At 49.0% G+C, this 22,989-nt stretch overlaps 2 protein-coding genes across 13 annotated transcripts in view; both read right to left on the reverse strand.

Moving 5' to 3' along the window:
- Positions 1 to 28: 28 nt before the first annotated feature.
- On the reverse strand, positions 29 to 14,569 carry TTC12 (tetratricopeptide repeat domain 12). Of its 3 annotated transcripts, none has more exons than XM_032709746.1 (21): positions 14,308 to 14,569; positions 13,538 to 13,689; positions 13,002 to 13,026; positions 12,275 to 12,352; positions 11,802 to 11,923; positions 10,938 to 10,997; positions 10,200 to 10,271; positions 9,750 to 9,810; positions 9,376 to 9,564; positions 8,754 to 8,823; positions 7,835 to 7,923; positions 7,059 to 7,227; positions 6,252 to 6,344; positions 6,020 to 6,083; positions 4,964 to 5,098; positions 4,383 to 4,484; positions 3,884 to 3,952; positions 3,376 to 3,477; positions 2,795 to 2,894; positions 999 to 1,224; positions 29 to 187 (listed from the first exon to the last, which is right to left on the reverse strand). In XM_032709746.1, exons 1-21 carry the CDS (start codon positions 14,564 to 14,566, stop codon positions 112 to 114), a joined length of 2,313 nt encoding a protein of 770 aa, XP_032565637.1. In that variant the 5' UTR covers positions 14,567 to 14,569; the 3' UTR covers positions 29 to 111. The 3 variants fall into 3 exon arrangements, with proteins under 3 accessions (XP_032565637.1, XP_032565638.1, XP_032565639.1); XM_032709747.1 differs by having other exon boundaries at positions 14,304 to 14,411; XM_032709748.1 differs by lacking the exon at positions 999 to 1,224.
- A 3,964-nt stretch (positions 14,570 to 18,533) lies between these two features.
- The window catches only part of NCAM1 (neural cell adhesion molecule 1), a 92,071-nt gene continuing 87,615 nt past the window's right edge, over positions 18,534 to 22,989 (reverse strand). For 7 of the 10 annotated variants that reach the window (XM_032709736.1, XM_032709735.1, XM_032709734.1 and 4 more), the window contains 2 exons: positions 22,072 to 22,848; positions 18,534 to 20,753 (listed from right to left, as the gene is read on the reverse strand). In XM_032709736.1, the coding sequence (XP_032565627.1) occupies positions 20,633 to 20,753; positions 22,072 to 22,848 (898 nt within the window). In that variant the 3' untranslated portion in view covers positions 18,534 to 20,632. The remainder of the gene's footprint in view (positions 20,754 to 22,071; positions 22,849 to 22,989) is intronic. The other 3 variants (XM_032709740.1, XM_032709741.1, XM_032709743.1) reach the window with 1 other exon arrangement.

Consider the following 22,989-nt stretch of genomic DNA (forward strand, 5'->3'; position numbering starts at 1 on the left):
GCTTCAAAAAGGGACTAAGAAGCTGATGTGCTTTGAGTTAGTTTTATTAAAGAAAAGAATACTCAACAATAAGTGGAGTGAAGAACATGTCTGGGAGGTCTCCTGAAGGGTTCAGCTGCTGTGCACGTATTTCATGGAGGAGTTCAGGATGGCCAGGCCATTGAGCTTCCTCAGCTGGTGAATGTGCCTGGAAAGACAACAGGAAGCTTTCTGGGAAACGGGTGGTGACTACAATGAAAGTCTGGAGCTTTCACTGCCCTGCAATACCCCTGCCCAAACCTTCAAGGTGTTTAATGCCATATTCAACAAATCCCTCTTAGAGCAGCACAAGAAACAGAGTTACTAGATTACTGTTCCCCTCAGAAAGGAAAATAAATAATGCCTGACCATTCTTAAACAGATGGCATTTCACATCAACAAAACTAAGAAAATAAAGTGTTTCCCTTTCCCATCTCTGGTGTGTTACACAAACCTCACAGCAGATACTTTAGAGCTCCTTTGGCATCTCCAGCAGAAGCAAGGCAGGTAAATTCTGGGACCTAAGCATTATCCCTTGCTTTCTGCAGTGGTTCAGGATGCACACGAGCAAGTTGAACCCAGTTTCCCTGTATGGAATGCAGCCCAGGACCCAGCTGTCAGCCTGGCACTCTCCTGGCAGGCAGCAGCAGACACTCCTTGCTGACATTTCTACTTTTATCCTGCTCTCATTATTGCTCTGACCTCTACAGTGATTTCTAACATCCCTTCTTCCAGCACAGGCAAATGAACTCCTTGAAACGTGTGAAGACAGAGAACTAAGCCCCCAGGAGCCCTAAAGCAGGATTTTGGGGAGAGGACAAGCGGGAATTCCAGTTGGAGGAAGGGTATTTATAGAAAATAACCCCCTGCCCCGCACCCTCTTGCCCTGTGGGTATAATTGCCTTACTCTGGCTGGTTTTTCAAGGGTCATCACCCAAAGAACCCCCAGATGGAGCAGCCCAGGGGTGTTCTGGCAGTACCTGGGCTCAGCAGCACAGAGCTTCCCCAGGGCCACGGCCGCGTTCTCCTGCACCGTGGTCCTGGCAGCCTCACCCCCGGCCAGGCTCAGCAGCAGCAGCACCACGTTGGAGCCCAGCAGGGCTGTGCCTGCCCCGGGCACCCCCAGGCACTGGCTGAGGCAGAAAGCAGCATTTCCCACCACCATCTCCTCCTGTGACCGCAGGAGCCGCAGCAGCACCGCAAACCCTGGGGGGGGAGGCACAGAATTCACTCGGAGCTGCTCGGGGAGCACTGACCCTCCCTCCTGCCTCCACCTGAACTCCCAGGGGCTGAGCTTCCTGGGAAACCCGGGGGGAGCAAGGCAATTCCCTGGCAGGGCTCAGGATCCAGGAGGGATCAGCTTCACCTGCCCAGCTGTGTCCTCACTAAGGAGAGGAGCTGGAGGTGCCACCTCTGCAGCTCCCACTGGCCTCTCCCCCTGGCAGGGCAGGCACAGAGAGCTCAGAGAGCCCAGTCCACTGTCTGAAGGCACAAATGCTGGGGTGGGAAGAACAGCTGAGAAAAGGACCATGAAAAGCTTCCTGTAGATCCTTCACCACCACAGAGCAGCTCAGCTCATCCTCCATAACCAGCAGAGTATTTTCTGTGCCCTTGGCAGAGCTGTGCAGCTCCTGCTGACCTCTGCAAGCAGCAGCATCTCAGGCCACAGAGTCTGGAAACGTTTAGAGAGACCACTGTCTACATAAAACACAGCCAGGAAGTTTCCTTGGGGATTTACATAATTTGGTTGGTTTGTTTGTTTGTTTTTCTCCATGGTCCCTCTTTCTGCTCACACCCCACCCTTGCTGCTGCAATAATACCTCCTGCAAAGGCAGAGCTGCTCCCCACAGCAGCAGGGGCCGGGGCAGGGGCTCAATTAAGTGCCCCAGAAATGCAATTTGATGTCATGGGACTAAAGCTCGATTCCAGTGTCTGGGCTGGCTAACAGAGCTGACAAAAAAAATAAGAAATAAGTGACTTCTCAGAGGATTAATACCCAGAGCTTTGGAGGGAAGAATGGGAGTGAAGTGTTGGTGCTATTTGAGGAAATGAAAGCTTCGTCTGCAGATGACAGTGAAACTCATCTGGGCTGCACAAAGGGAAGATGATGCTCTGAGAGGCTTTTAATGAGTGGAAACCCTTGGGGTTCAAGTTGAACTACACACACTGACAGTTTCTTGACAGGTTCAACCATTTAGAGCACATTTAAGTATTCTCTGTTGTAGTTACATTAGCATTAATTGAAGCTGGATTTTAAAGCAATCTAAGCAGTGTTATACCACATGACTAGAGCAAATATACTCCAAAATACCCTGACACATGGCCTGGTATCATCACTCTGTCTCTGTATCCATCTCGTTTTAATAGCAGGCCAAATAAACACATGAAAGGCACCATAAAACAGCCTCAGCCTCTGGAAATCACAAGTTTCTTATTTTAGCCACTAACTTGATGAAATACACCCCAATTCAGTTCCAGTTTACCAGCACTTTTTCCAAAATACATCCCCTGACAAAGCCTACTGAGCCATCTCACCAGAGTAAGGTGCAGTTTCCTAACTCAGGCTCATCACCTGCTGTGCCCATTTCACTCCACACACACAACCAGGCCCATCAAACACCCCCTCAGGAGGGAAAACAGCACATCACCCAGAGAACGTGGCTGAAGTCTTGCCAGAGTAAAACCCAGAGTTCAGTTCCACTCTGGAGGGAAAGGCAGGAACTGGGGGAGATCCCAGCTCTGCTCTCAGGCTCCAATCAGTGGAGTTGGCACTTACTTTTATCTGCCTTCACCAGCTCTTCCTGAGCCTGCCTGCTGCTCCTGGTGCAGATGCAGAGGGTCTTTATGCCATAAGTGGCTGTGAGCTGCCCTCCAGCCTGGTGGGATTAAAGCACATTAACAACCAGGTCACACCCACCTTGCCCAGAGTTACAGAGTGGAGACACTCAGGTATTCCTTACACCTAAGCCCAAATATCCAATCAAAACCTTCAGAGAGGATGAAAATTACACAAAACCCAATTATTTCAAAATGCCCTGAATGTCTGGAGGCCAATTCTTTTCAAACCATCAGCTCTGAGACAAGACACAAGCTGAGTGTCTTCTTCCAGGCTAACCTGGTCTGCATCACAGCAAGTGTGCAAAATGCACCTCAGACACATCCTGCCAGACACAAGAGAAAACTGTGCAGCCCCCAGACTGCCTCCCTGGCTTAAAACTAAACCTGGCAGCTTAAAACTAAACCCAGACACGGAGGCAGACACATCCTCCCTCTCCCAGGGAAAGGAGGCCAAAGCCAGGGGCAGCTGTGGTTTGCTGAAGGGAAAATACAAGCAGAAATAAAGAGAGTTTAACTCACTTTCAAGAATTTGACCATTTTCTTCACCACTCCTCCTTTCACTGCTTCCTCCACCGCTGAGGAGGACGCTGGCAGGACACGGCTCAGCACCCCAATGGCTCTCTGAGTCAGGGACAAAGGAGAGGGGAGCAAAAGGAAATGTTTGTTTGCCCAGGAAACCTCAAGTTATTTCATTCAGCAGGAAAAAACCAAAGTAATCAAAGCCCTAAAAGGAGAAGTTTGCAGAAATTCAGAGAATCACAGACTTAGAGAATCTAACGAGAAACTTCTTGAGGATGAGGCTTTTTTATTGTTTAGTGAAAACTGAACACAGCAGAGCTTCTAAACTCAGTGTAGGGAGAGGTGAGAGCAAACTGAGACCAGTACGACTCCCTGCATGTTTATTCATCAAATAATACCATGATCAGGAATGTTTTAGGCCTCAAAGCCTCCTGTACAGACCTGTACAGGGCAGAAGTTTGCTCTGATGGGTCAGGTCAGCCAAGACCACATTTTGCTGCTGACTTACTGTGACAATCCTCCCATCCTGGTGGCTGAGCAGAGCCAGGCACCTGCCAGTGATGGCCACAGCAAAGTCCTGCAACAACAGGGGCCAAAACTCACTTGTTTGGAAGGGTTAGAGCAGAAATGGGGTCACAGACAAAGTTCCCCACAACAAAGGATCCAGTGGAGATCAGGGAACACCCCTCAGTAAGTTACTGGACGTGTGAAATTCTTCCTTCTCGGTGGAACCCTGAGTTTTGAATGGTTTTGGAATGTGCCCAGTGCCTCAGAACATCACACAGCTGGAGAGTGACTCCAAACAAAACATTTATACCACTATGGGAAGATCCCACACGTGCTTTGCACTGGTTTTTTTCTCTTAACCGTGTGCTTATGTAAAAAAGTGGCAGTGCAGAAAACGTTGTCAATTTTTTCCACTTTTTAGCCTACCTGAATTGTCAACTACCCTTAAAAATAACCTTAAACACCATAATTTTTTTTTGAAATTCACAGATCTTGTATACCTGGATGATCCCATTGGATTCAAGCAGCAAGTTCATCATCAGGCCCAGCACTGCAAACACACACTCCTGGTAGCTGGGTGTGCTGCCCTCAGGGCTTCCCTCCTGTGTGCCAAGGGAAGGAGGGGAGCAGTCAGGTCAGACACTCACAAAGTGCTTCCTCAGTGTTCTGGGGAAGCATCAGTGTCCCCTGATGCTCCAGAACTCAGAGGGAAGACAAAGCCCTGGGAGAAGCAGAGCCAGTGATGTCTTTTGGATATGATTTGTTCAGGGGTTTGTGTCACCCTGGTCCCTAGAGCTGCACACTCCAAACCTCCCATGGTTGGGCACCTAACAAGATCCTTTCCCACCCTCTGCACTCTTTAGTTTCTGAGGGCTGAGTTCATACTGGAAGGGGCCGCTTTTAAGGGGTCACTCACCCCCCTCCACCCACCCACTGACCCCCAACCCCTGCGAGCCACGAGCTGCTTGGAGACCCCCAGACCTGAGGGACCTCAGGGGCTCAGAGCTCTGGGGGGAGGCAAACAAACAAACAGACACTTCCCCAGCAGGCAGGGCTGCAAACCCCCTCCCAGCCCCTTTACCAGCAGCTGCAGGCAGCCCTGCCAGCACTCCCTGCTCTGGGCCATGTGGGAGCGGATCCCTGGATCTGCACACAGGCTGCCCATGATGCTGATGGCACAGGACAGGGCTGCCAGGTCCACCCCCCTGGCACAGACCTGCAGACACAAGGGTGGGAGGGAAAACTCAGCACAAACGACAAGCAAACTGCAGATCTGTGCTCCCATCCCTCTGGCAGCGGGAAATGTGATTCCAGGATCTCCCAAATCCCAGCGGTCCCAAGGTTCCAAATCCCCCTCGTTCTCACAACAAATCCCCAGATGATGCTTCAGGAGTCCTGGGGAAAAAGTGATGACAGGATTCTGTGCCCCCAAACCTCACCCCGAGAACACTTCCCAGAACAGAACAGCTGCAATTCCAGCCAGGAATGTTCAAAAAGGAAGAGCAACAGACAATGGAAAAGTCACATAATTATTGTCTTGGTGCTCATTTGGAGAAGGGGAAATATTTTCCTTCCCAGCTGTATCTGCCATTCTGCAACAGAACCAGCCTTCCCCCCACCTTCCCTCTCCCTGAGGACAGCTTTCTGTACCAATATATTTTAAGTTTGCTGTTTAAGTAAATGATACCCAGGAAAGGGATCTGAACCACCAAACATCTTTGCCTTGGGACCTGAAGTCCTCTCTTCACTTTGATCTCTCAGAAGGAAACAGAAAAGAATCACTATCCAAGAAACAGAAAAAGTCCCTATCCAAGACATCCCCAGTTGGTGACAGTGGATTAAAGTCACATTAAGAAGACCATAACACAAAGTTGAAGGTGGAATCCTGGCCTGACAGATTCCCAGTGGGAATGTGCAACCAAGCCCAGAGTTTTTACTGAATATTAAACTAGGGATGTGCAGGACAAAGTACTAGAGAATAAGAACATTTTCCTGAGGAAGGTGTATCACAAACCTGCATTTTTTACACCTACAGAGACACAGACCTGTGGTTCTGTTGCAGTTCTACCCCAGGAGCAACACAGACATGTTAGTTAGACACAGGTAAACCAGAAACACAGAAACAGCTCTTTCATACCAGCAAGTGGGTGAATAAAGGCAAAGCACCCGTGGAAAGCTGGGCCCGACACTGGGCTTTGAACCTGGGGGGGGAGAAAGAAACACTGAAAGACAAAACATCACAGAGGCAACACAAGAGCAACATGAAGACAACAAACATCAGCCAGCAGTGGAACCCCACAGCCCCTGGCACTGGCAGCTTCACTTTATAAAGTGCAACTTTACGAAACAGAATGAGAAATCTAAATTACCTTTCCTCTGCAATTAAGTCAGCCAGTATGTTCATGGCCCTGCCAGCCCTGCCATCGCTGCTCTTGACAAATGCCAGCAGAATCTGCAGCCATCTGTTATTAAACAAAAAACAAAAACCCACAAAAAATTGGTGTCAGCTTTGGTTTAATTATTAAAGATTTTATCACTAAAGATCAAGATTCTCTTTTCTCAGGCTCCTGGTATTTCAGGCCACAGTTATATCTGCCTTTTCTAAGCATCCTCTCAGATGTGTCTCATTTCTTTAACCTTTCCTCCCAAGGAAAAGTGTCTCTGGATCAATGCTGTGCAGAACACAGTGGAGTGTGTGCAATTGTTACAGAATCCTTTGTGTTCATCCATTATTACCTCAAACCATGCAGTGCAAAAGCAGTACATTGAAATTCCTCCCCTGGTTAACTCTGGAAGGAAATAGCAGGATAACAGGATAAAGGGAATAGAATGGTGGTTCTTTCTCCACTCAGTGAGCCATGGCAGCATTAAATAACCACAAATACCAATTATTAAATGAGGAGAGACCCTCAGTTGGGAACAGGAGCCACCAGAGGCAAGAGTGGGAGCTCTGGGCAAACACTGCCCTGTTTGCAGAAGGTACCTGTGCCTCCAAACCACACCCTCAGGAAGGAGCCCTTCCCACTTATTTCCACAGACATTTTTAGACACAAAATTTACCAAAGTTTTACCTTTACAGTGTGTCCTCTGAGAAAGCCTCTCCCCTGGTGCTGGGGCAGTGACAGTGGCACCCAGGCACTAAGGACATTCTCCTGAGCTACTCTGGTGTTTGTTACCTGCTCAGGTCCTGGTGCCTGACCAGCAGCTTCCTCCCTCTCTCACTCTCTGAGTAAAGAGAAATCAGTGCCAGTGTCTCCCTTTGGATCTCTGGAATCCCAGAGGAAAGCAGCTCTGGCAGCTGGGCACTCACAGCAGGCTGAGTCAGCAGGAGACGCTGATTTTCTTCTGGAAAATACAAAAGAGGATATCTGGGAGCAACATCCCACAGTGGCATCCTCATTGCTCTGGGGTTGTTTTTGCAGCAGGAATATTTTATTTGGCATCAGGTGAACACAGACACCAAGCACTCTGTATTTCCCCTTGTGGAACTCTGCACCAATTCACCACCCACCCCAGGCCATTTCTCACCCACGTGTGTACTCCCTAAAAACACAGCAAGGGCCACCTGCCCCAGGACTGCTCACTGTCAGTGCTAAAGGAAGTCTCCTCTAATGGCTCTTCCAGAAAACTCTGCTTTTTGCAGGTGTAACTGCTTAAAAATGACAAAATGATACAAGTGGTGTTATCTTAAGAGCAGCAACAACCAGGGGGAATTTACTTCCCAGCCCTTGGGCAGATCTGAAATGCTCCAAGGAACGGGCTGGAAATCTCCTCTCAGGATGCACAGGGGCTGCCACAGCTGTGCCTGGGCACATCCAGCTCCTGCCTCTGACCTGCAAAACCGGGTTTAAATCAGGTCTGGTCCCCAGTGCTGCCCCTGCCAAGCCCCAGCCCCAGCAGTGCCACATGAACTGCACATGGACCAGGATTCCCGTGGATCCCGAGGCTTTACCATTCCCAGCACACACAGCCTGCCACAGCACCAGGAGGGACACACACAGCTCCACTTCAGCTGGGCTTCTCCTCTCTGCACAGAGGCACCTAAAGGAGAAATGTCAGCTTGGAGAAAGAGCAGAGGACAGACCAAACCATTGGCTTCTTGGGGGAAAAAAATAAAAATCAGCAAAGCCCCCAGGGATGAGGATGTGCCACAGGAACACTTGAACTCATCAGCTCCGAGCCCACCCCTGGTTCAGCACTTTTAGGGCTATCAGATGAGTTTTGCAGAGGACCTTCCCTGGGAACAGGTTCAGGATCTACAAACTCTACCCTGGGCACAGCCAGCCCCTGCCTGAGCAGCACAGAGCACAGGGAGGGGGATAAATTCAGCTCTGCAATGAACAACTGTGAATATCCAGGGCATAAAAACTCTGAGCAAATCTGGAAGTGCTTCAGGTCTGTTTACAGCCAACACCCAAAACACTGCTGAACCCCAAAGAAGGCCCTGTGCTGCAGGTCCCCAGAGATGCTCCTCTTAATCCTTGCTCACAGAGACCTTCACAGGTTGCATAAGCCCAAATATTTACTGATGGCAACTTCACAGCACCAGGGAGTCCAGTAACTGAGTGCTTTCAGATGTCCTTTTATATTAAGTCTTTTTTACAACCCTGCTCTCACCATGAGAGATAGGATAACTGTCCAGGAAGAGGAGACAGAAGCAGAAATTAATTATTTCTGCCCTCTGCATCCAAGAGAGCACTGTTTGTGTGGGGCTCAGACACAAGTCACCCCTTTCAGAGGCTACAATCTGTTATTACATTCTCTTTTGACCATTTCATCTGCATTTCAGGAGGTGATTGTGTTTCTCGAGGGCAGTATTTTCATTTCCTCCTGCTGGAACCCCCCTCTGCTCCCCTCTGCAGAGCTCTCACCCTCCAACAGCCCCGTTGTCTCCGAGGATACTGAAGCCATTGTTTGTTCTAAACAACGTTTGCTCAGTGCCTGAAAAAATGCAGAGATAAACAGATCAGCTCCGTGACCCACCTGCCTGGTGGAGACTCCTGCTCTCCTGTGACACAGTGCTAAAAGAAAAGGTCACTGCATCAACAGCTCGGGGGGAAGAACATCATGAAAACAGAGGGAAAACTCCCAGAATGAACGAATTAGGAGCAGCTTTGAAGGTAAAGACCACTCTTAATTCATGCCTGGAGCTGTAAAGAACTGATTTCAAGTTAAAGACTCTTCAGGAAGGCTGGAACATGAAACTGGCCTTGCAAATCAATTTGTGTAAACAGAGAATTACAAATGTTTCCAAACAAGTGAAACGGCTCTTCAGGGACCCAAATCCCTCACAGGTCTCAACAGCTCAGCTACAACATCTAGTTCTAAAAAAATGATGTAAATACCTACTGGCCATCCTGGAATAGCAAACGTGGCCAATTCTATGTTTTAAATACAGGAATAGTTGCCCTGTTCCTGTAAAAACTGCTCCCTTGTACTTGTCTGCCTGGATCACAACTCCCAGGAGCAACACCCTTTGCAGCAAACACTTACAGTCCTTCACAACTGCTGCCAACAGCCTGATCCCTCCTGTGTAGAACAGGATATCCTGGCCAGGGGTGCTGAGTCTCTGCAGCAGCTCTTTTATGGACAGGGCAGCAACATTTCCAGCCTGCACCTCCTTCTTGGCTCTCTCTTCATCCTTCACCCTCTTCTCCTCCGAGTCCACCTCGGCCACACAAGCTGGGGAGGTCAAAAGGAAGCAAAGCATGGCAGGTGAATGGTTTGTTCTGGTGAAGTTCCAGGTGAAAATGAAGTTCAGCCCCTGGCTCTGCCTCCTGCTCACACCTGCACAGAGCCAGCACAGGGCTGAAAGGCAGAGCAGTTCATCAGAACACGAGGGGTGACAGTGTAAAAGTGTCTCTCACCTTTGAACAGGCTTTCCTTCTGGGGATCAACCTGCAGCATCTTCTCATAACACTGCCTGGACTTAACAGAGAAGAGAAACAGGCCCTCAATTTAAGATAAAACCAGGAAGATGGTAAAATGACAACTTAGTCAGACTCCTGCTTAAGCTCAAAAGTTTTTGGGCCACAGCACTTAATAAGTGTGAGAAATAAAACTGATGAAGACATACAAGTAAAAACTTTCCTAACTCAAAGCTGTCTCTTATTCCCAGTCCCTACAGCCAGCAGCTCTTTCAAATTAAAAGGGTTTCCAGTAAAACCCAGGAAGCTGCAAGTGGGAACAGAAAACCAGCACTGCAGTGAGAAAACACAAAAGGAGGCACAGCATTAAACCCTCTCCCTCTCACCCACAACATCACATCAAAACCAGAACAAACATGGTCCCACAGCCACAAGATTCAGTCCATTTACCTCAGGGTAGTGTTTAAGTGCCAGGTGAGCCTTCCCCATCAGAAAATAGGCTTTAATACATTTTCCATTGCACTGTGTTAAAAAAGAAACTATTAATTATGTGTTTAGAAAATTTTAGCCTTCTCATATTTTTTCCAGCCTTCTGATTAATAGTTTTACCTGCCCAAAAGAAGTGCAGGCAAAGAAGAGGGAATTCACATCACTCACTAGAGGTGTCTAAAGTTTCTGTGCTGAATTATCACCTCCAGGGACCAACTTCCCTTCCCTGTGCAAGGAGCACAGGCTTTGGTTTAAGGTGGAAAGCAGGACCTTTTCCAGTTCTGTTGTGTGTCAAAAATATGGATTTATTTAAATGATTAATAACCTGCTAATTGTGTTCTAGTCATGGGCATCACTGATGGAACACAACTGAATTTGGATCCAGCTCTTTGGTGTTTTCTTTATATATTTTATATCTTTACCTTTTCCTTTTGGGAGCTTCAAGAGCCCATTTTTAAAAGGCTGGGCAGAATATTCTGTGCCAATATGTGCAGTTAAGAGCTCATTATCACCCCAAACTTTTTAATTAAATGCTCTTAAGAGCCAGAAAAGCTTCTGCACACAGGGAGCACTGAAATATCAACTGTTTTCTGCTGTTCAGATTAACTCAGGATGCAGCAATCCAGGCACATTCCCTCATTTCCATCAGCCAGTTGTCTCTATATCCTCAGTTCCACACAAACCCAATCCCAAAATTACCTTTAATGCCCATTCACAGTCACCAATGGCTTTTTCATACTCCTGGATCTTCAGGTAGGCCTGAGATAAACCCCAAAAAAAGTCCAGGCAGGAGAATTAGAGTCCTTCAAACAACTTCTGCTGACTGTTGTACAAACACCAGCTAATTAAAAAGAATAAAACCAGGCTGCTGATTTGCCTGGCCATTGATTTTGCAGGATAATTACCAGCTGGTTCTTAACTTGTCCTCCATCTCCTTGGGGTTTGTAATTTAGAACAAACTTAATAAAATTCAACACACACATATGGATTTTACAAAGGAATAGAGAATGCAAGGGAAATAGAGAATGCAAAGCAAGTGTTACATTCTACAGTTGTCTAAGTGATCCCTAAAAAGAATTAATGAAAGAAATAAGTGTATTTTTAATAAAACTATGAATTAGAACGTTTTTTTTCCCCACTTATTCTGGAGGAGCCACATCCAAGGGAGAGGAGACCTGAGGAAGACCCCGAGGAAGGAATAAGCACATTTGGGCTGCAGAAGGATCTTCCTGGGCTGTGCCCTGGCACAGCAACACCCAAACCAGGCAGAGCAGCTCTGCCCACTGACCTGTGCCCTGTTACAGCTGTGCCCACTGTCCTGTGCCCTGTTTGTGAACAGCTCTGCCCACTGACCTGTGCCCTGTTTGTGAACAGCTGTGCCCACTGACCTGTGCCCTGTTGGTGTACAGCTGTGCCCACTGACCTGTGCCCTGTTTGTGAACAGCTGTGCCCACTGTCCTGTGCCCTGTTGGTGTACAGCTGTGCCCACTGACCTGTGCCCTGTTGGTGTACAGCTGTGCCCACTGACCTGTGCCCTGTTGGTGTACAGCTGTGCCCACTGACCTGTGCCCTGTTGGTGTACAGCTCCTGCTTGTCCCGGAGCTTCTCCAGCCCCTCCGAGTAGCTCTGGATGGCCCCGGCAAAGTCTCCTCTCCTGAATTCCTCATTGCCCTTCTCCTTCAGAGCTGCACAAGAACACACCCCCAGGACACAGCTCGGAGCTGCCCAGGGGTGGCTGAGGACACAGGGACACCCAGACTCGCTCCCTCCATCCCAAACCCTTCCAATAAACGTGGAGAGGAACAGCTCTGTGAGCCCCCAGCCCTGCTACAAACAGCTCATTGTGCTGGGGATGTGATTCTGGGGCTCAGACAGACAGAGCAGTGACTCCCCCAGCCCCTGCCAGGCCATTTCTGAAGGCATTACCCAAAAACCCTCTGAGCAATTACCATTACCCAAAAACCCTCTGAGCAATTACCATTACCCAAAAACCCTCTGAGCAATTACCATTACCCAAAAACCCTCTGAGCAATTACCATTTGCCAGCTGCTCGTTTCTCTTCCTCTGTTTAGCTCGTTCCTTTGCATCCTTCTCCAGCATTGCCAGGAAAGCATCTTGGGGCCAGGGGAGTTGGTGGCATTTCAGTCAAGGGAAAAACAAAATAAAAAGAGAAAACTCATTAAAAGCAATCTACAGATGAGGAAAAAAAAATAATTTCTGGGGTATTTCTGAGTCATTTCTTAATAAAAAAGATGCTGTGGGGACATTTCAACAGTTCAAGTGGAATGTGAATGACAAGCTATCCCAGATAATGATGATGCCACCACTGCCAGGACTGGCACACCTGCCTTGCTGCAGCTCATCTCTGGAGATAAACATGTTTGCTTTTAAATTCAGAATGCAAAGTTTTTAGATGAGAGGCCAGAACACAGTAACTCCACCAGCAAGGCTCCTACCTATGACAAACACAGCCATGCTGGTAAAACCCTTGAGTGTCTTCCTAGATCTGACTGGATCTTGACTAAAATTTTATTATCAATTTTATTCTATTAATATTATCTATTGATTTTATTAAATTTGATGTATTTTGGTAATTTTATTATTAACAATTTTAAAATTAAAATTTTTTACTTAAAAACTCTGATTTTTCACTGAAGAAGCCAGCTTTGACTGTGGCAGGAGTGGGATCAGGTTCTGCATTAACAGCAGCTCTGCTAGAACCGGTTGAAGGGATGTCACAGAGCAGAGTGAGCACTGTCCTACCTGCATTTGCTGCCTCTGCTGGGCCCTGAAAAAAGAGAAACACAGCACAGGGTTTTTAACAATTTTTGACATTACTGGAAAGCTTCTATTTGCATCTTTAACGAGGCAAGTCACCAAAATCCAAACCCCACTGCAGGAATCAAAACCTAATTAGAAAGGGACTCGTGTGTCCTCAACTAGTTTTGCTCAAGTTCCTGAAGTGCAGGTAAAAGCTGTAAATTGTGGCACCTCAGTGCAGGTAAAAGCTGTAAATTTTGGCACCTCAGTGCAGGTAAAAGCTGTAAATTGTGGCACCTCAGTGCCTCCATCCAACTTGGATAAATCCAAGAGAAACCCTCTGTGTTCTCAGCAGCCCCAAGGCACAGAAAACATCACATCAAGCACCTCCCAATAAAATAACTACTGGAAAAAAATAAAGCCACGTTCAGCCCATGGTTGTAAATATTGTTTAAAATTGTTTCTCCTGAGCTATGGATGTGAATTAGTGCTATTTAAAAGAGTTAAACCAGCTTTGATCTCAGAGGCAAAGCCCTCACAGAGGCTCGGGTGTTGATGACTGTCCTGTTCACTGTGGTCTTGGTTTCCTCCTCTTTGCTGCCTCCCTCCTCCTGGAGCCTTCTCTCTGCCTCAGCAAGGGCTTTTTCCTTGACAGCCGAGTCTGTGGACTTCAGGCCTTGCAGCAAATTGCCTGAAAAGAAGATGGGAAAATAAAGGATTTATATACACACAGGATATCCAAGTGATCCTGGAGGGACCAGGAGCTCAGCTGGCACCTGCCTTTGAAGTGACCAGCATGGCCATTATTATAGAATTACAGACTGCTTTGGGTTGGAAAGGACCCCAAAGCTCATTTAATTCCAGAGACTCCCACCATGGACCAGGGTTGCTCGGAGCCCCTTCCAGCCTGGCCCAGGACAGTTTATAAACACAAACATTCACAAACTCAATTTCCCGTCACTTTCCGGAGCCCCCGGAGTGTCTGCGTTAGAAAAACAAACCAATAGATACATTTATTTATAAATAAATACACACACATGTGTATATATATACACAAAAGAAAGCAGCTCGCAGCATCCCCAAAGCATCACCACAGCTGGGCCCGTGGGGAGACACCCGAATCCACGGGGACACACCCGAGCTCACAGGGAGACCGTGTATAACCCAAATCGGGACAGTGGAGCAGGAATTCCCCCTTTTCCACCCATCTTCCGCCTCCCTTTCCCTCCCCCCCCAAACTCCCCCGGTTTTTTCCTTTCCCCACCCGGAGGGGCCGGGGACGCGCGGCCCCCGCTGGGCACTCACTGACATCGTCCACGCGGCGGAGGAAGCGCTGGAAATCCGCCTCGGTGTCCTCGTCGCGGAGCATGGCCGGGGGGACAGACAGGGGGACAGGGGAGGGGACAGACGAGGGGACACGGGGGACACACGAAGGGCCCCGGCGGGGCCGGGACTCGAACCCGCGGCACCGTTGCCGGGGAGACGCGACCGGTGACGCCGCATCCGCGGGAGGGGCGCGCGTGGGCGGGGCTATGCAAATGAAGGGGCGTTGCCATGCAAATGAGCATTTCCTATTTTTCGGGCCCACCCCGGGATCACGGAATGACGGGATCAGGGAATGACGGGATCGTTTCGGCTGGAAAAACCCTCCCATCCCACCCCGTCCAACCTGTGACCGATCCCCACCTTGGCACCGAGCGTCCCGTCCTTCCTTGGACTCCTCCAGGGATGGGGACCCCAAACCTCCCTGCGCAGCCCCCTCCAGTGACCACCCTCTTTCCGTGAAGGAATTCTTAATTATTGTTAATAATCACCTCGTCGGGAGACGCCGCAGGGCCGCGTTTCCAAAGCCAGAGCGCTGGAGGTGGTAGTTATAGGAGCTGTCGGCCACCAAAGGGAGCCAGAGCATCGCCCAGCTCCTGCTGCAGCGCCGGGATGTTCCCATTCCAGGCACATCCTCACCCGCCCGTCTGGGAGAGAACGGCACAGGCACAGCGAGGTGACCCGGCAGCGGCGGCAGCGCCCAAGGACGGGTCACTGTGGGGTCTGATGGGTGTGAAATTAGAAATTCTCACTATAAATCTACACCCCGCAGCTCCATTCACCTGCCTCTGCTTCCACGGCTGCCGGGGGGAGGAATCCTGTGTGCCAGCAAGATGCTGAGCTCCCTCACTCCACAGGCAGCACATCCCCTGCCCCATCCACCCCCTCTGCAGCCAGAATATCCCTTAAACTCCTTTCCCCCTCCCTCCTGCACCAAACCCAGACATCTCCCTTCTCCCGCTGCAACCAGCTCTGCCCACGTCATTCACCATCCCAAAGGTGGGGTTTTTTCCCCTCTAATGAAGCTGTTTCCAAGCCCCGAGTCCGTGGGGTCCAATTAAAAACCCCCTGGAGGTGATGGTTCTGGCACTGGGATGCTCAGAATGCTGGGGTTTTTTACTGGTTACCCCAGAAACTCTGGGGAACAAAACCACGCTGTGCTGGTGCAGCAAATCTGCACAGGTGAGCCACACCTTTACTGAAAGGTGTCCAGGTCTCCATTTCCATACAAAAGCACTTAAAATGATGCCCTGAAGCACATGCACGAGATTCACAGTTTGATTACAAACCAACCAATTATAAGGTCTGGAAAGAACAAGAGAAAGAAGGTGTTTGTAGCACAAACATCTCCATCCACGCCCCTAAACTCCCCCAGCCCTGCTCTTATTACCCCAAATTACTAATTACTTACCCTAAATTCAGGCCAGACTGGGGGTTAAAGTTGCCACACTCAGCCAGGGTGACTTTGCCAGTCGGGTGCCACGGCCTTAACAAGAGGGAGAGAGGAGTTAAAGAACTAAAATGGAAATGAAAAGGCAGGTCTGGAGACTGAAAAACAGCTGAAGAAACACGAAGATCTCGCAAAGAATTTGCCAGTTGTTTGTCACTGAGCACAACCACAACTCCAGGGGAAGGAAAACCCCCTTTTCACACGAGGACATGAGCTCAGCAGCGACAGCAAACGAGGCTCCAGGCCCCTCTGTTATCTCTGGGAGAAGAGGGAAAAATACCTGAGCTCCTGAAGCTGGTGCAGCAGGAAGGGAGGCAAAGGCAGGGAATGGATTCCAGGCACCCGGCACTGGATGCAGAGCAGACACTGAGGGGATCCAGGGAAGCAGCTGCTAAAGCCAGGAACACAAAAGCAACCTCAGAGCCCCCCCTTCAAACCCAACCAGGGACTTGGGCCAGTTCGTGTTTTCCCCCACTTGAAAGGAATTGGTGGTTTTTATATCAAATGGGTAGTGAATAATAATAATAATAAAAAAAAAGGTCTTTTTCAGCCAAATGGAAACTTCTGAGTGAAAATAAACTCCGAATTTCTGAAAATATTCTCAAGAAAAAGTAAACAGACACCCCACCCCTTGCAACCCCCAGACTAGAAAAATTAAACTTGGGCATTTTGGCGGGTTTTGGTTAAAATTTAGGAAAAAAAGATAAAGACCCTTAATTGAATTCATTTATTAAATAAATTCATTAGATTCAACCCTCATTAATCAAGTTCAGGCATCCAATTCAGGATGGGTTGAGGAGAACTTTTAAAGCCAAAACTCACACCTTCTATAGCCAAACAACAGGGAAGTGCCTTTTTTGGGGGAGGGAAAAAAAGCTGTCCCTGTTTCACAGCGGCCATGGAACTGCATCTGTGTGCTTGTTACCCGAGGGAAATAAATAAATAAACACAGTGGGGCAAAGACACAAACTTTAAACCACTGTTTGTGACACTCAGGGGTTGGGCCCTGGCAGAGCAGCTAAAGAAGGGCAGCACCTTTTTTTTTTTTTTTTTTGTAATTTTTATTTGAACACAGTATTCTGACAGAATGCAAAGTCAAAATCCTCAGTTAGTATCAGTATTTACACCAGTGAGAATGGGGATAAAAGTGGACTCGATGTTTCACTTGGTAAAAAGATTTTTTGTTTTTTTCTTTTTTTAACAAGATTAGAAGGCCCCCAAAAGTAGGGAATGCTGGGGAAGGATGGCAATGGAGGGGCTGAGAACAACTACCAAAACAGCCTAGGTGTGAAAAATGTGGGGTTTGAAGGCTCCATAGAAAAGTGTGAAAATAAAAGTCCACTCTCAAAGCTGAAGGACGGGATGCACTGTCGTCACCTTCACGCATGGGCAGCACAATGTCAGCACTCCTGGGACCCTCCTGGGGATGGGCACACACACCAACACACACAGTGCCCAGGGGCTGGGCTGGCACCTCCTCAGAGGTGGAACTCAGAGCAGGGGAGCCTGGGCTGCCCTGGGAACGGGCAACTTGTACATTAAATAAATGACCCCCCAATAAGGGCGAGTGTCAAAGCACTGCAAGGACTGGGAGGAGCTGTGAGAGCACCAAGAAGGAGCTCACGGGGTTCACTCCTGCTTGGAGTGGTGCTCACTCCACCCATGGAATGGTTTGGGTTGGAAGGGACCTTAAAGCTGCCCCAGTTTCAGCCCCAGACCCACTGTCACTGTGGGTGCTGGGCTGGGCTCTGGGCTGGGCCCTTTTTCCAACAGAAAGGCCAATCCAGGGGGGGAGTTCCCCCTTTTCACCCGACAGGGGCTGATGGTTGGCACTGGGCAGCTCAGCTCTCAGGGGTTAGAACTGGGGAGGTCCAACACACAGGTGACAAAACCAGCCAAAACTCTGCAGAGATCTGACAGACTGAGCTCCCCCAGAGCAATGGAGGTACCACTGATCTGACAAACTGAGCTCACCCCAAGGACAGAGGTACCCACTGATCTGACAAACTGAGCTCACCCCGTGGGAACAGAGGTACCACTGATCTGACAAACTGAGCTCACCCCCAGGGATGGAGGCACCCACTGATCTGACAGACTGAGCTCACCCAGAGCAATGGAGGTACCACTGATGTGACAAACTGAGCTCACCCCAGGGACAGAAGCACCCACTGCTGCCCCAAAGCTCCCCGGTGCAGACACACCCCGGGAGCTCCTTGTGCTGCCTTTTCCAGATGGGTTTCTCGGGAAAACAAAGCAATCCTAAGGACTGTGAGCCAAACTTCCCCCCAGTTACACCGACACTGCTGTGATGGGTCATGCAAGGGTAGGATCTGAGGCAGGGCTTTGGGGTGAGGCCCCGTCCAGCCCCAAGATCCCCCCGGGATGGGTCCTGCACCTCCAGCCATCCCCCACGGGCACCCCAGGAGCTGAGGAAAAAATGCAAAAAACCCCACACTTAGCAAATGACAAGACCATTATTTCCCACAGTTGGAAGTGATGTGATGCTGCTGGAACAGACTGCACTCCTTCCAAGGACACACAGATGGAAGTGGCTCCACTGACCTGAGCCAACTGCAGCCTCCAAACCCCCCTCATCCTCCTGCTCCTCACCACAGAACCACACTCAGCTCGGGTTGGTTTTCTCATTTAAAGGCTTCTGTTCTTTGTAAGAGTTGTTCTCTTTTCGTTTGTTTGTTTGAAACTCCTGAATATTTTTCTTTTTCTTCAAATCTGAACTAGCGCTACACCTTCCACATCCAAACTATGTTGAAGCTTTTTATTATTTCAATACTATGACAAAAAACACGGTTCACACTAAAATAGTCACGCACCCACAGTGCACAAGCTTGCAGATCTAAAGTAGAATAAAAAAAACAAAAGAAACAAAAACAGGGGAAAAAAAAAAAAAAAAGGAGGAGAAAAAAACCCCCAAAACCCCAACAGAAGGAACATCTCTATACAATGGGCTGGTCTCTCCCTACACGCCTCTGCCTCCCTTCTGCTCAAAGCTCCTTTTCACCCCCAAATCTCAGCGTTACTCCATGATTCCTGATGAGAAATGCCATTTTCAGCTGCCCCCCCTCCATGATTTTAACACAGCTGCTACGTCACCCCCTTTCCCAGCTCCTAAGACACGATGCCAGGCGGCACCACTGGCACCCCTGGCACTGATTTCCAAGCACTTGCTCCTGATTTCGGGTTTTTGGTTCTGCAGAGCACAGACTCAGCACACACAGGGGGATGGGACAGGATGGGAAGGGTCACTTGGAAGGGACCTACAGGGATCAGCTGGTCCAGCCCCACCAGCAGGAGGGGTCTGGCACCTGCCCAGCACCTTTGGGCAAAGAGTCTTTGCTTTGAAATGTGCTTTCCAGGGCCACAGGACGTGGGATTTACTGACACTGGGATTTACTGGCGTCGAAATAAGGGGGAACTGATGCAGTCAAACATCTGAGCCCAGACCAGCCCCAACTGTACAATCTCCCTTCTGCTCCTCAGAGCTCTGGGAGGGTTCCATGAAGGAAAGGGGAGAATGTCCTAAAAAAGCAGAGATGATATTTCTCTTATGCAGTCAGGCCCAGGTCCAGCAAGGGACTTCAACTAAATTTAAGAATAGAAGGACTTTCTCCAGCAATTCCCTCGTTCCAAGGAGAGCCTGGGTTTATGTGGATTGCTGGATAAAGACCTTGACTGGTGACAAGTGGTTTGAATACCCCCCACCCCCCCCAAAAAAAATCCCAAACCAAACCCCAGCATCACTTTTCTTCTTACTCCAGTAAGAAATAATAATAATAATAACAATAATAATAATAATAACAACAATAATTAAGAAAAGATAAAGGGGAAACAACTACTGTAAACATCCATGTTTGAAAACGTCTCCCTTTGCAAAGCAAGCATGCTGCTACCCTAGAGTCTAGAGACTGGATTGACTTCCAAACAAAAAAAAACAAAAAAAAAAGGCAGCTATTTTACACATCCATTTAAACACAACAAAAGTTAAAAAAATATTTGTCAATTGTAAACACTGGAAAGAACAAAAGTTGGCAAAAAAAAAAAAATGTAACATAAAATTTAAAGAAATGTAGAGTCTGAATACTGCAAATTGAAATACATCCCCCGAAGCTGCAATTTTGGCATTCTTCCTAAAAAATAGATAATAATAAACCCCAAATAAATGTCTAAGGTGGCAAACAGAATTCAGTCACAAAGAGCTCGAGACACTTTGCATACTGAACAAATACAAGGTGAACAGAAATTATAACTTATTTATGAGGCTTTACATATTTCAAACTTGACTGAAAAGTATAAAAATAAATTGTGGACTTTGTTCTTTAAGTACCAGCTGTGCCCAGCAGCACAGTGGTTATATCTGCTATACTAACAAAGGAAACAACAGGGTCTCTTTGATTATTTTTTTTGTCTTTTTTGTGTTTTTTTTTTTTTTCTTTTTTGTCTAGGACTAGTTGATTCTGAGCTTCCCAACCACATTGCAAACAGCATTGCAACTTTTGCTTCTCTGAATATACCCAGGGTCAGCCAAGCCCTGATTTGGTTACGGGTTTAACCCTGTTTTTAACATGTATTACTTTTTAAAAGCAAGTGCACAACGAATAGAATCTTTCTAGAAATAGTAAAAAAAAAAAAAAAAAAAAAAAAAAAAAAAGAAAAAGAAAATAAAAAAAGAAAAAAGAGAAGAAGAGAAGAAAATAAAAGAAAAAAAAAGAGACATTCCCCCCTCCCCCCATTTATGCATTTTCTGGTTGGTTTGTTTGTTTAAAAAAGGCAACAGACACTAGAGGAATGAGATGGGTGTGTGGGCTGTGATTTCAATGCTCTCTCGTTGTCTCCCCGGTGCTGATCATGCTTTGCTCTCGTTCTCATTTGTTTGTGTGGCTTCGTTGGGGACCGTCTTCACTTCTGCTGGAGGGGTCTTCCTGTCTGTCACCTGCACTTCGGATTTGTCTTCTACTGGGATTTTCCTGGGGAACAATCACCAAAACGGGACAGTTTAGAGGCACATTTAGAAATGCAGGCTGAGTGAGCTGATAAGGAAAGAACATCTTTCTGGAGCCCACACCTCGCTTTGGCAGAGCAAAGTGAGCATTTCCTGATGCAGAGGGAAGTAAAACCAAACTCAGTCCCCCCAGCCCAGCTTCACTTTGCTCCTGATTCATCTCTTTTGCTTCTCCTGCCCTGGGCTAACATGAGGCAGGACGAGGGTTCAGCTGCAGGGGCTCGAGGTGGGCAAAGAGGAGCCCCAGGGAAACTCGCCTGGTTGCCAAGGAATTCGACTTTACCACCCCAGTGCCCTGGTCAAACAGGCTGTGTTTTTAGCAGAAAACCCTTTTTTTTTCCTACAGGAAGCCAGTCCCGGAATTTCCCAGCACGTTGCAGGAAGTGAAACGCAGAAGATGGGAGTTTTCCCAGGCGGAAGGGAGGTGCCCATCTCCACAGCTCTGCCAGCAGCTGACAGCCCAAACCAGCACAGCACGAGTGCTCCTGTCCAACCCCTGCCCCACAGCTGGGCACCCTCCCCCAGCCACCCTGAGGAGCTCCTCCTGCTCTTTCCACTCTCCTGCCAAACACAAGGTGCAGACCCCTCTCAGCTGAGGGATGTGGATCCTCTCCAGATGGCACAAGGCTCCAAAGGGCCCTGGGGTGGCCCTGCCTGGGGACGTGCTGCTGCTCTTGGAATAAATCAGCTGGGTAGAAAGGAGACCTGGTACAGCTGGTGGAGACTCATCCCTAATCCAACACTCTGCCAGGTTATCCTGACCCCACTGCTCCCCTCTCAGACAGCACCACGCTGCCTCATCCTTCTGCCAGCTTAGGGACAACTCCAGAGGTTCCTGCCTTTCACAGTTCCACGTGGCACTAGTTGTTCTGCCCAGCCTTACTCTGAGTGTGTTTTGAAATTCCACTGATCTGTCAGGAAATGGAATTTGGGTGGTTGTGCTCATTGACCTGCAGGAACTCAGCTCTTCCTCTGCACCAAACTGAACTATTTCTGCTCTCTTCCACAAAAGAATAACCCACGATAGACAAAGCTGCATAAAAGTCTGAGCAGTAACACATTCACAACAAACTCCCGGGTTTCTTTTCTCTGCTTCCCTGGCACAGCCTATTCCTGGCTTTCCTCCTGGACCTCTCAAGCCAAGCCCTGTCGGTTCAGTGGTGAGTTAGTTCGCTAAGGAAACGGTGAGATTAGTTAAGAGAACACCCAACAAGGACACAGCACGAGCACCAGGGCACAAGAGACACAGCACACAACCAACACAAGAGTAAAGGCAGCCGTACTCGGTCTTTGCAGGCGCAGCGGGTACAGAGCTGTCTGCAGTGGAAGGAGCAGGCTCGTGAGCTTGCCCACCGGCCACACTGGCGGGAGCAGTGCCAAGAGCTGCAAAAACATCCTTTGCAAGATCAATGTCTGGTGTCTTGAAGGTCCCTTCGTCCATTTTTAAGTCCTCGTTCTGGGAGGGGTTGGCGGTGCTGCCCGAGGCAGCCTCGCTCTTCACGTTGCTCGGGTTCTTGGGCGTCTCCGTCGGACTCTTCACTGTGCTGGGCTGCACAGGCTCCTTCTCGGGGCTCTTGGTGCTGGAGGCCTCCTGCTTGGGCTCTGCTGGAGCTGCAGGGCTCGTGAGGTTCGCGGGGCCGGGGGCAGCCGGCTTGTTCCCGGCTGCTGCCGCTTTGGAGGCCTCGGCGGCGGCGCTGGGGCTGAGCACCGCGCCCTGCCCCGACAGGACACTTGAAGACAAACTGTTAGCGGCCGGAGCAGAGCTCGGGGTGTCGCTGAGGTCAACGAGAGGGGCCACTTTGGGGGTGGAGGAGGGTGGCGGTGACGACACCGAGGTGGCAGCCGCCCCTTTGGCCGGGGTGGCCTGGCCGGGCGACGCGGCGTTGGAGTCGGGGGCGGCCGCGGCCGGAGGGGCAATGCTGGAGGTCAGCGTGGTGCTCTCGCTGGTGGGGCTGTTCTGAGCAGTGGCAAAGGTTTCAGTGATAGTGTCAGAGTTAGTGGTGCCCGTGGTGACAGAAGGCAGCATGTCCTCCACGGTGGCTGCGGTGTCGGCGGGGTGCCTGCGGGGGGGACAGGGGCAGAAGAGAAATAGAGACAATGAAGCCCCGAAACGACAGCAGGGAAAGGGGGGGCAGAGAGGGAGAGTGAGGAGGTGGAGCAGCACCAGCTGGTTACGACACACACACACACACAACACGGAG

This window comes from Chiroxiphia lanceolata, chromosome 23 (assembly GCF_009829145.1).
Source record: "Chiroxiphia lanceolata isolate bChiLan1 chromosome 23, bChiLan1.pri, whole genome shotgun sequence".
NCBI classification, from domain to species: domain Eukaryota; kingdom Metazoa; phylum Chordata; class Aves; order Passeriformes; family Pipridae; genus Chiroxiphia; species Chiroxiphia lanceolata.

Bases quoted from the DNA above. Each gene is read 5' to 3' on its own strand.
- TTC12 (XM_032709746.1), bottom strand. From the start codon at position 14,566: ATGCTCATTTGCATGGCAACGCCCCTTCATTTGCATAGCCCCGCCCAC. The intron at 6,345-7,058 runs GTAACAAACACC...GTTTAATAACAG, and splicing joins AGGCACCAGGACCTGAGCAG to ATGGCTGCAGATTCTGCTGG. The intron at 188-998 runs GTACTGCCAGAA...TTGTCTTTCCAG, and splicing joins CTCTGTGCTGCTGAGCCCAG to GCACATTCACCAGCTGAGGA.